Here is an 11386-nt window from a genome sequence, read left to right on the forward strand (position 1 = left end):
GGCAACACTGGGTCTCCAGTGCCGAGGTCAACCGACAGGAGCGTGGTCTGACTATGGGGGTGTGAACTTGAAATCAACGCCCGGCTCTGGCTCAAGGGGCGTGGCCCTTCCCTTAAGGGCGTGACTGTCCAATAGAGGGCTGGGCTCATGGGTGATGTCAGCAAATGGGGGCGTGGTCAGACAATAGAGGCGAGTCTAGGCCTCGAGGAGCTCATTCAGCGCTCCAGGTATCCGGCCTGGGCTCGAGATCGGAACTGTTTGGATTTAACAGTCCGTGGACGGCCAGAGACTGAGAGTCCGGTGACCAGGCTGTGGTCTAGTATAAAGGCGGGTCCCAGAAGAAGGGGCAGGGCGTGGGAGAAGGTGAGGAGGAGCGAGGTCTCAATACGAATGTGGGCGAAGAAGAGAAACGAGATCTGTTGTGTGAGGCAGAGCCCAGAAGAGATGGGCCTGAGGGGAGGGGAGGGGCCTGACACAATGGAGGAGGTTGGAGCAGAAGATAAGGGGCGGGGGGGGGGGAATGGGCGGGGTGTGAGGAGTTCCTGGGCCAGGGATAGGAAGGAGTTGTTGTCTAGCGTGGGGGTGTGGGCACTTAGGGGACGGAGCCTTTATGGGGGGCGGGGGGGCTCTGACCCCTGCCCTTGCCATAGCCTCCCGGCCCGCCCCGCAATGTGGCACCCGCTAGTCCTGTTGTTGCTGCTCCCCTCTGCCTCGGTGCCCCCCTCCACTGCAGCCCCGATCCGCGATGGTGACGCCCAGGAGAGCTCCTCGGGTTTTCTAGGTCTCCAGAGTCTACTCCAAGCCTTCACCCGGCTTTTCCTGAAAGTAAGCGCTGCCGTGTGTTGGGGAAAAGAAGAGGTACAGAGAAGAGGGACAGGGGCAGATGGTGACTGAGGGATGGAAGGGGTTCAGGGAGACAGAGTGGGAGACGGGTCGCGGCCAGATAGAAAGATAGAAAGAGGAGTCAAGGGACAGAGAGAGCGTGCAACAGGGAGACCGAGAGATAGGAAGAGAGGGAGGGAGACAGGCAGAGAGACAGACAGACAGGCGGAGAGAGGGATGGGGACAGAGAGACAGAAGACCGATAGAGGCAGGAATAGGAAAGTAATGGGACAGATGGGGAAAGGAGGTGACCTGGTTAGGCCCTAAGGGTCAGAGGATGGAGAGAGAAGGGGATGCTGCCAAGGATCCTGCCAAGATGTCCTGGGGAGGCCGGAGGTCCAGCAGCTCACCAATTCCTCCCCCAGCCCCAGGATGACCTGATGCGGAGCATGGACAGCTTCTTCTCTGCTCCTATGGACTTCCGGGGCCTCCCTAGGAACTACCACCAAGAAGAGAACCAGAAGCACAGGCTGGGAAACAAAACTCTCTCCAGCCACCTCCAGATTGACAAGGTGCCTATGCCAGGAAGTCCCTCCTGGAGTCTCCCTAAGATCCCTCATGCTGCAGTATCTGTCAGGGAGGAGGGCATAGGAGGAAAGAAGTTTTTTCTTACTCTTCTTTGGGTCCTCACAGGTGACCAACAACAAGACAGGAGAGGTGCTGATCTCTGAGAAGGTGGTGGCATCCATCGAGCCAGGAGAGGGGAGCTTACAGGGTGACTGGAAGGTTAGGACATGCCCCCAGCAAAGTATCCAAGCCCAAACACTTTCTGTAGTTTAGGAGGAAAAGATGAATTGACTCTCCCACTCCCTCTGTGCTGGACACCCTCTCTCTGGGCCTCAGTTTTATCATCTGTCAAAAGGGACTAACCAGCTCTCAGAAATGAGGTTTACAACCTCAGAGTACATCCTTGCTTGCTTCAAACCCCAGAGGGTTTTGTAAGCCAGACAGTGCTTTTCATTCCAAGTGTTTGGTAAGATTCACCCTCGTAAACCTCAAAGTGTGTTTTGATCTCAAAGTGCTCTGCAAACCTCCAAGGATTTTTTAATCTATCCCAAAGTGCTTGGTAAATCTCTCCCTTGTAAACATCAAAATGTGATTTTTAATAATTCCTAAGTACTTTGTGAACCCCAAATGCTCTGTGTATCTCACCTTCGTAAACCTCTAAGAGTGATTCTAATCACAAAGTGCTTATTTTTTGATCCTAAGATGTTGTAAGAACACTCAAGTGCTTGGCAAACCCACATGGTTCTCCCACACACACTCCCAGTTTTTTATTTTAAAGATTTCAAATCTACAGAAAAGTTGCAAAAACAATAGTACCATAAACCTGTATCCACTTTTCCACAGAGCAGGGTTTCTCAACATCAGCACCATTGGCATTTGGGGCTGGATAATTTTTTGTTGTAGGGGGCTGTCCCGTGCCCTATACGATGTTTAGCAGCATCCCTGCCTCTACCCACTAGACGGAAGTAGCACCCACACCCCCTCCAGTTGTGACAACCAAAAATGTCTCCAGACTTGGGTTGAAAACCACTGGCCTAGTTTCACCACTTGTTAACATTTTACCATACTGACTTTCTTTTTACTTTTGAACCGTATGACAGTAAATTATTGACATCATGACACTTCACCCCTAAATCCTCCAGCAGATATCTCCTAAGAATAATGCATTCTCTTGTGTGTTACCGTAGTCCCATTTTTACACCCAAGAAATCAGACTATTATCTCTGTATTAGTTTGCTAGGGCTGCCGTAACAAAGTCCGGGTGGCTTAAACAACAGACATGTATTGTCTCATGGTTCTGGAGCCTAGATGTCCAAGATCAAGGTGTCAGCAGGGTTGGTTCCTTCAGAGGGCTGTTGGGGAGAATCTGTTCCATTCCTCTTCCCTAGCTTCTGGTGGTTTGCTGACAATTCTTTAGCATTCCTTGGCAGGTTGAGGCATCATCCCCATCTCTGCCTTCATCTTTGCATGGGGTTCTCCCTATGTGCATTTCTATGTCCAGATTTCCCCTCTGCATAAGAACACCAGTCAGATTAGAGCCCACTCTAATGACCTCATCTTAACTAACGAAAACTACATAGTGACCCTATTTCCAAACGAGATTACATTCTGAGCTACTAGGGTCCTAATGGACCTCAACATATGAATTGGAGAGTGGGGGAGACACAATTCAACCTGTAACCATCTCCTATGGGGCTTCCCAAACCTCAACGTACTGAAATGTAGACTCTGATTCAATAGGTCTGGATGGGGTAGGGCCCGCTCATTTGCATGTCTAACAAGCTCCCAAGTGATGCTGATGCTGCTGGTCCACAAGAGCTGATGAGTAGCAAGGACCGAACAGACATTGAAATGTCCCTGCTGGACCAAAAGCTGTCCACAAGAGCTGATGTGATTGATGTTTGATCCAGGATTCAGTCAAGGATCACATGTTGCAACTGTAGTCATGATTCTTTAATCCTAAAGTGCTTTGTACATTTCAAACTGCTTTCTAAACCCCGGGGAATGCTTAATCCTAAAGTGCTTCTGAAACCTCCAAAATGTGTTTTCAAACCCAGAGTATTCTATAAACCTCAGAGTATTTTTAATTCTAAAGCGCTTATAAACCCGAGTGTTTTGTAAACTGCAGGGTGAGCTTTTAATTCCCAAAGCACCCCATAGGTGGCAAAGTGGGTTGAGTATGCCAGGGGAGCATCTTGAGGCTGTCACTTGGAGTTTGAGAGGGTCTCCTTGTCCCTCTTCACCAGGTACCCAAGATAGAGGAGAAGGAGGCCCTGGTGCCTGTCCCAAAGGCCATGGACAGCTTCCACCCGGAACCCCACCCCCGAATGGTCTTCTGGATCATGAAGCTGCCACGGCGGAGGTCCCACCAGGATGCCCAGGAGAGCGACCACTGGCTCAGTGAGAAGCAACACCGCCTGCAGGCCATCCGGGATGGGCTCCGAGAGGGGACCCGTGAGGACGTCCTTGAACAGGGGACCCAGAGCTCCTCTCATGCCAGGCTGCCTGCCCGCAAGACCCACTTCCTGTATATCCTCAGGCCCTCCCAGCAGTTATAGTGGGGGGACTGGGGAACACCTGCATGTACCCCCCCACCAGACCCCACCCTAGGCACCATATGGAAATTAAACTTTTTCTTACATCCAGCAGCACTGTCTCCTTTAGAGATCTGTCCTCAGGCCTCAGCCAGCCAAGCCATGGCAAGTCCCCCCAACCTTATCCTTCAGCATGACATCTGGCTGAGATGTTAGTTCCTGCCAATGTCTCTGTGTTGTTTTCTGATTCAGACGCCATCTGTCTTCTGACTGAGCAACTCTGTGACCTCCAGCCCCATCAGTATCCTCAGTCCCCATCCCTGTCACCTCCAGCTCTGTCTGCCCTCCAGCTCCCAGCTCTTTCACTCCAGTCCTGTCTGTCCACTCTGCCCTTGCATTAGTTTCCTGTTACTGCTGCAAAAAATGACCGCTAATGTAGCAACTTAAAACAACACAAATGTATCCTCTCACTGGTCTATAGGTCAGGATGGCTGGGCTGGTCCTCTGTGCAGGTATCACAAGGGCAACATCAAGGTGTTAGCCAGCGGGGTTCTTACCTGGAGGCTCTGGGACAGCTCTGCTTCGAAGATCATTCAGGTTGTTGGCACAATCAAGTCCCTTGGGGTTGATCTGAGGTCCCTGCTTCCTTGCTGGCTGTCACCTGGGCCACCCACACTTAGTTCCTAGAGGTCTCTCTCCGGTTTTTGCATGTGGATCCCATACTTCAAATCTCACGCGTGGAATCTCTCTGTATTTCCCTTCTGCCCCATCTCCCTTATGTGTTCCTCTTCCTCTTCCAGCAGGAGAGAGTCCTCTGCCTTGAAGGGCTCATGGGATTGGATTGAGCCCACCTGGACAACATATTAAACAGGTTCCATGAATTAGAGAGGGGCCATCTTTGGGGGGCCATTATTCTGTCCAGACCCTGTCACCTCCAGCCCCCAAGTCTGTGTTTCCAGCCCCATCTCTGTTACATCCACCTGTCTCCACTCTCTCATCTTTGTCTTTTCATTCCCTGACACTCAATTTACATGCTGATTCCATCTCGAATTGCTCTGTGTCTCTCTCCCTTTGTCCCTCTGTCTGTCCCTCCATGAGCGTCACCTCAGACTCTAACTCTGCAAGCCAGGCCTGCTGCCTCAGCCAGATCTGGAAGCTCAGAGACCCTGTCTTGGGTGCCCTGCCACTGTGCCCCCATCCCCCATCCCCAGAGCACCCCCTATTCCCTCCAGAATCCCTCTCTCAAGACCCACCATTGACGGAGTTCCCTGCGGTCCAGTGGTTAGGACTCCACACTTCCACTGCAGGGGGCACAGGTTCGATCCCTCATTGGGGAACTAGGATCCCGTACGCCATGCTGTGTGGGCAAAAAAAAAAAATTGAGAAGGCACATGAGGGTCTTTATGGTGCTGCGTCTTGTAGGGGTGCAGACACAACATGCACTTTCTCCCTCGAAGCCTAGGTTCAGGGTTGGATCACCCCACAGAGAGACTCAGCACATTCAGGAAACTAGCAATGTGTGGGCATAAATAAAAGAGAACTTCCTTTTGAAAAAAATAGGTTTTTGATTATTCCAAATAAGCATCAATATGTCCTCATGGAGAATATCAGAACTTGACTGGCCTTTCCATACCTTCTCTCCCCACACCCCCAGTCCCATTCACTTTCCCACCATTGACACTATTTCTTGTGTTTTTGGTAAGTGTATTAGTCGGCTAGGACCACCATAAGAAAAACCACAGACTGGGTGACTTAAACAACAGAATTTTATTTTCTCACAGTTCTGGAGGTAGAAGTCTGAGATCAAGGTGTCGGCCAGTTAGGTGTCTTCTGAGGCCTCTCTCCCTGATTTACAGATGGCCATCTTTTCTTTGTGTCTTCACGTGGTCTTTTCTCATGCACGCACATGTGTGCATCCAAATTTCCTCCTCTTGTAAGGACATCAGTCATACTGGATTAGGGCCCATCTTAGAGACCTCATCTTAATTTAATAATCTCTTTGAAGATCTGTCTCCAAATATGATTGTATTCTGAAGTACCAGTGGGTAGGGCTTCAACATATTAATTTTTGGGAGGACACACATCAGCTTCTAACAGTACATATTCTTGCTAAATATGATCATTCCTTTTTATGCATGTATTTGTAATTTCCATAGGTGGTATTACACATGTCATTCTTATGGGGCTTTTTTTTTTAGCACCTTCTTTAAGACTCCTCCACATTGCATTGGTACATCCAATATCCATCCAATCCACTGAATAAATTCCATGGTCAGTCTTCACCACATGTAACCTTTCCACACTCTCAGTGACGCACAACTGAATTGCTTCTGACTTCTCACCATTACAAATAATGCTACAATAAACATTAGTATATATGTCCCCCTGTGGTCCAGAAGGAGGGCAGGAGGGATCTGGGGAGCTATAACCAGAAAAGAATTGCTGGGTTGTAGGGGATGCATCTACCTATTTTGATTAAGTAAAATGTTCTGACAAGTCTACTCCCTCTAGCAGTCCATGGGGATTCCATAACCTTAACCACACCTGGCATCTGGGGAAATCGATGTTTCCCTGTCTGTAGATCAATAGAAGTATGCATCCATAGGTGATCCAGATACTGGCATTATCAGACACAGACCTTAAGGGAACTATGATTAATATGCTCAAAAAAATAGATGAAAAGATGGAGAATTTCATCAGAGAACCAGAACCTAAAAAGTGGGGGGGAGGAGATGGAATCCAGTGTAAATTTTAGAACTTATAAATAAATTTAAAATTCAGCAGATGGGTTTTACAGCAAATTAGACACAGTGGGAAACAGGTCAGTAGAAATAGCCAGACTGAATCAGTGAAAAAGGATGGAAAATATACAAAAGACATATGAGACATACTGGTCATGGTGAAAAAGCCTTTCAAACATATGCTGAAGTCCTAGAAGTAGAGAGAAAAGAGAAAGAGTACTAAGCAACATTTGAAGAGACACTAGCCAAGAATTTTACAAAGTTGACGAGACATCAACTCACAGATTCAAGCTTTAGGAACCCCAAGCAGAATAAACACAAAGAAACCACACTTAGGCATATCACATTAAAACCTATGAAAACCTAAAACAACAACAAATCTTGAAAGCAGCCAAAGGAAAAGGACACTTTACTTCAAAGAGGAAATAAGACAGACAGCTGACTTGTAAATAGGAAAAAAAAATGGAAGTCAGAAAACAATTCAATGACACAGTCAAAAGGCTGAAAGAAAGCCATCGTCAATCTAGAATATCATACCCAGTGAAAACATCCTTCAAAAGTAATGGCAAAGGGACTTCCCCGGTGGTCCAGTGGTAAAGAATCCACCTTCCAATGCAGGCAACACGGGTTCAATCCCTGGTCGGGGAACTAGGTTCCCACACACTCCAGGGCAGCTAAGCCCACGCATCACAACTACTGAGCTCGCACGCCTCAATGAGAGAGCCCGCACGCCACAACTAGGACCCAATGCAGCCAAAAAAAAAAAAAAAGTAATGGGAAAATAAAGACATTTTTTTCAGACAAACTGAAACGAAACATTTATCAGCAGCAGTCCTGCACAAAAAGAAATGCTAGAGTTTGTCAGGTAGGAGGAAATGCCTCCAGATGAAAGTTCGGTAATGAGGGGAGATATAAAGAACCCTGAGGTAAGTATGTGCCAAATCTAAATGAATACTGACTGCTTAAAACAATAACAATAATATCTTGTGGAATTTAAAATATATGCAGAATTAAAATGAACGACAGGGAATTCCTGTGGTTAGGACTCGGTGCTCTCACTGCCAAGGGCCCGGGTTCAATCCCCTGTCGGGGAACTAAGATCCCACAAGCTGGGCTTCCCTGGTGGCGCAGTGGTTGAGAGTCCGCCTGCCGATGCAGGGGACACGGGTTCGTGCCCCGGCCCGGGAAGATCCCACATGCCGCGGAGCGGCTGGGCCCGTGAGCCATGGCCACTGAGGCTGCACGTCCGGAGCCTGTGCTCCGCAACGGGAGAGGCCACAACAGTGAGAGGCCCGCGTACCGCAAAAAAAAAAAAAAAAAAAGTTCCCACAAGCTGCTCAGTGCGGCCAAAGTAAATAAATTAATTAAATAAATAAAATGCAAGACAACAGGCAGGAGGAGCTAAATGGAATTAAAGTGTTGTTAGGTGCTCACGTAGTCCAAGAAATGATAAAAGTACTAATTTAAAGTAGAACTCTAATAAGCCAAGGATGCCTATGGTAGTCTCTAGGAAAACCACCAAAAAAAGAATAAAAGAACATAACCATAAACATAACAGAAGAAGAAGAATAAAACATAACAGAAGAGAAAAAAAACAAAAAACTTGACTAATATAAAAGAAAGCCAGAAAAGAAAAGAATACACAGAACAGATTAGATGGGGGAAATATAAAACAAATAGCAAAATGGTAGATCTAAAGAAAAATATCAGTATTACATTAAAACTAAATGGAGGGCTTCCCTGGTGGTGCAGTGGTTGAGAGTCCGCCTGCTGATGCAGGGGACGTGGGTTCGTGCCCCGGTCCGGGAAGATCTCACATGCCGCAGAGCAGCTAGGCCCGTGAGCCATGGCCACTGAGCCTGTGCATCTGGAGCCTGTGCTCCACAACGGGAGAGACCACAACAGTGAGAGGCCCACGTACCGCAAAAAAAAAAAAAAATAAAATAACTAAATGGAACTTCATCAGAATTGTTCCGTTAAGACTCGTGCATTTTAACACATGTAAAGTTTACCTGAAAATAAGAAATGTTAAAAAAAATAAATAACAATATAAAGTGGGATGAGGGTACAGGTATAAATAAGAGAATGGCAGAATGTTGACCATTGTTAAAGCTGGGTACATGGGGCTTTGTTCTGCTCACTTTGTATATATTTGAGGTTTTTCAAAATGAACGGTTTTTTTTTTTAAGTAACTGGAACTAAATACTCCCAATAAAGGCAAAGATTTCCTGATCTACAACTATATGCAACTGTATAGCTGAATTTCACAACAATTGAGCAGAAGAACCAGATCACAAAAGAGTATATACTATATGGTTCCACTTATACGGAGTATGAAAACAAGCAAAAGTAATCTATGCTGTTAGCAACAAGGGAGGGGGTACCCTTGGGGAGACTGCTGGTGCTGTGTCTGGGTGGACAAGGGTCTAGAGTTATTAACTTTTGTCCTTCCTGGTAGAGAGGGGAGAGGGAACACCTTTACAAATTTATATCCATGGGGATTCCCTGGTGGTCCAGTGGTTAGGACTCCAACCTTCCACTGCAGGGGACATGGGTTCCATCCCTCGTCAGGGAACTAAGATCCCGCAAGCCACATGGTGCAGTCAAAAGACAAACAAACAAAACAAATTTATATCCAGCTTTTAGGCAAATAGGTAAGGGCAGAGAGCTTTTCTTGTATCTGCTTCTTCTCAATTGTGTTCAGTTCAAAATGATCCTTATGCCACAGTTGGATATTTTGGGGTGGCATATTCTGCTACCCTTTACTGTGTATAAGATTAATATACCCTAATCAATTATATTCCTAAACATTAGGAACAAAAAGATTTTTAATGCAATTTTTAAAAATATGATTTGCATTAGCAAAACAAACAAAATACCTAGGAATAAACCTAACAAAAGATTTGCTAGATCTCTGACATTACTGAGAGTAATTAAAGAAAATCTGGATAAATAATTCATAGTAACAGTATACTTAATTGCCAAAAAGCAGAAACAACCCAATGTCCATCGAGAGTAAAATGATTCAGTCGTGGCGTATTCGTACAATGGAATATTACACAGCAGTGAAATAAATGACCTACTGCTACATGATGAATTCTATAAATATAACGCTGAGCAAAAGAGGCCATAATTCAAGGTGGTTACCTTTGGAGGGTAATGATTAAGAGGAAGTGTGAAGATTTCTGGGCTGCAGGCAATACTCTTTTTTTATATGGATGGTTTCATTAACGTATTACTCTATAAAAATTTAATTGAGGCATAACTTAAGATTTAGCACTTTATGTATAACTACACTATAAAATGGTTTTTAAATTATTTTAGGTTTTACAGAATTATTTTCCTCAAAAAAAGGAAAAAAAAACAAGAAATACTGAAGGAATAAAATGAAAGAATGAAATTATACTAATAAAGTTAACGATGTCCAACACTTACCAGCCAGGGCTAAGAAAATCCTAGGCAAACATTCTTATTGAACTCTCATAAGACCCCATAGGGTGGATATTACTTGTTCCCATTTTAGGGAAGAAGCTGAGGTTCAGAGAGGTGAAATCACTTGCCAAAGTCACAGAGCAATGGCACTAGGTTTGTCTGATTCCCTATCTCACACTGTTAACCATTCACCACATCACCTGTCAAACAGGTTCTTTCCCAGGTCTTATAACAAGCTGCCACCTAATAGCCAAAATAATAACTATCAATTAACAAGGATTACCACCTTAAGTCCTCAAGGTGACCTAAGAAGTAATTATTATCTCCATTTCTGGGAGGAAAACTGAAGCTCAGAGAGGGTAAGCCATTGTGCCAAGGTTACAGGTAGGAAGTGATGGAGCCAAAATTCAAACCCAAGAATGTCTGACTCCAGCCTTATCATCACTCTAACACTGACCAGTGGTTACCAGGCACGGATTCTGTCCCTTCATTCATTCACTCAACGAAAAATTTTGAGCGCCCACACTGGGCCAGCCATGTTCTAGTCCCCAAACAGCCTCCTACTGCTCAGAGCTCACATTCCAGTGAGGGGTGACAAAGACAGTACACAAATATAGAATATGTTACGTGGCGAGACGTGCCACAAGGACCAATAAAAAAGAGTAAGTAGAGAGATGGGGGGTCTGAATTACAGGCAGTGTGTCAGAGGAAAGCCTCTCTGAGGAAGTAACACTTGAATGAATAAGGATGGGATGAACGGAAGAATGCAGAATGATTCCTTTTCTGTGTCTAGGCTAGCAAAGAGGCCGAATGCGTGGGACATCTTTTACCCCTAATGCCCCTCCTTAGGAGTCAATTTGGGATATAATTCTCTTCCTCGCTCTAGCCAGAAAAGCTGAGGCTATTTTTCCTCCACTCTCTCCTAAAAGGAATGAATAAAACGGTTTGGGAAAGAATCTTTCGGGGACCTATCAATACATGGTGACTGGAGCCACAAAAAGGCATGAGAGTGGTGAGGCGAGGCAGGACAGGGCAGGGCATCATTGTGACGGTGACCGGCAACCTGGCACGGAACAGAGGGCAAAAGGGAGACGGCTTGCTGACTGATAAGAAGTGGGGGATGGACCAGGGGTCCCTCAGGCCAACGCTCCCTTGCTTGGGCCCATTTCACCTAGGCTTGAGGGCGTAGAGAAGATTCCAGCGCACGTGACGCAGCCTCCGCCGCCCTCTCCCGGCAGCTGTAGTCCCTTCACCCTTCGCCCGCTCGGCCAATACGCATGCGCCCCCTTC

General features: G+C 46.3%; 1 protein-coding gene across 3 annotated transcripts; it reads left to right on the forward strand.

Annotated features, from left to right (window-relative positions):
- Positions 1–199: 199 nt before the first annotated feature.
- On the forward strand, positions 200–4035 carry DKKL1 (dickkopf like acrosomal protein 1). 3 transcript variants are annotated; one of them, XM_027080180.1, is made up of 5 exons: positions 247–363; positions 651–825; positions 1248–1394; positions 1516–1608; positions 3636–4035. In XM_027080180.1, the coding sequence occupies exons 2-5, from the start codon at positions 670–672 to the stop codon at positions 3945–3947; spliced, it is 708 nt and encodes a 235-aa protein (XP_026935981.1). In that variant the 5' UTR covers positions 247–363; positions 651–669; the 3' UTR covers positions 3948–4035. The 3 variants fall into 3 exon arrangements, with proteins under 3 accessions (XP_026935980.1, XP_026935981.1, XP_026935982.1); XM_027080181.1 differs by having other exon boundaries at positions 249–363; positions 734–825; XM_027080179.1 differs by lacking the exon at positions 651–825 and having other exon boundaries at positions 200–363.
- Positions 4036–11386: the final 7351 nt, after the last annotated feature.

Source organism: Aethalodelphis obliquidens, unplaced genomic scaffold (genome assembly GCF_003676395.1).
Source record: "Aethalodelphis obliquidens isolate GAN/ISIS:26980383/991018 unplaced genomic scaffold, ASM367639v1 scaffold43, whole genome shotgun sequence".
In the NCBI taxonomy this organism is placed as follows: domain Eukaryota; kingdom Metazoa; phylum Chordata; class Mammalia; order Artiodactyla; family Delphinidae; genus Aethalodelphis; species Aethalodelphis obliquidens.

What these genes read in the sequence shown, in the direction of transcription:
- DKKL1 (XM_027080180.1), top strand. Translation starts at nt 670, where the DNA reads ATGTGGCACCCGCTAGTCCTGTTGTTGCTGCTCCCCTCTGCCTCGGTG. An exon ending in TCACCCGGCTTTTCCTGAAA is followed by an intron (nt 826 to 1,247) that starts GTAAGCGCTGCC and finishes TTCCTCCCCCAG; the next exon opens with CCCCAGGATGACCTGATGCG. An exon ending in GCTTACAGGGTGACTGGAAG is followed by an intron (nt 1,609 to 3,635) that starts GTTAGGACATGC and finishes CCTCTTCACCAG; the next exon opens with GTACCCAAGATAGAGGAGAA.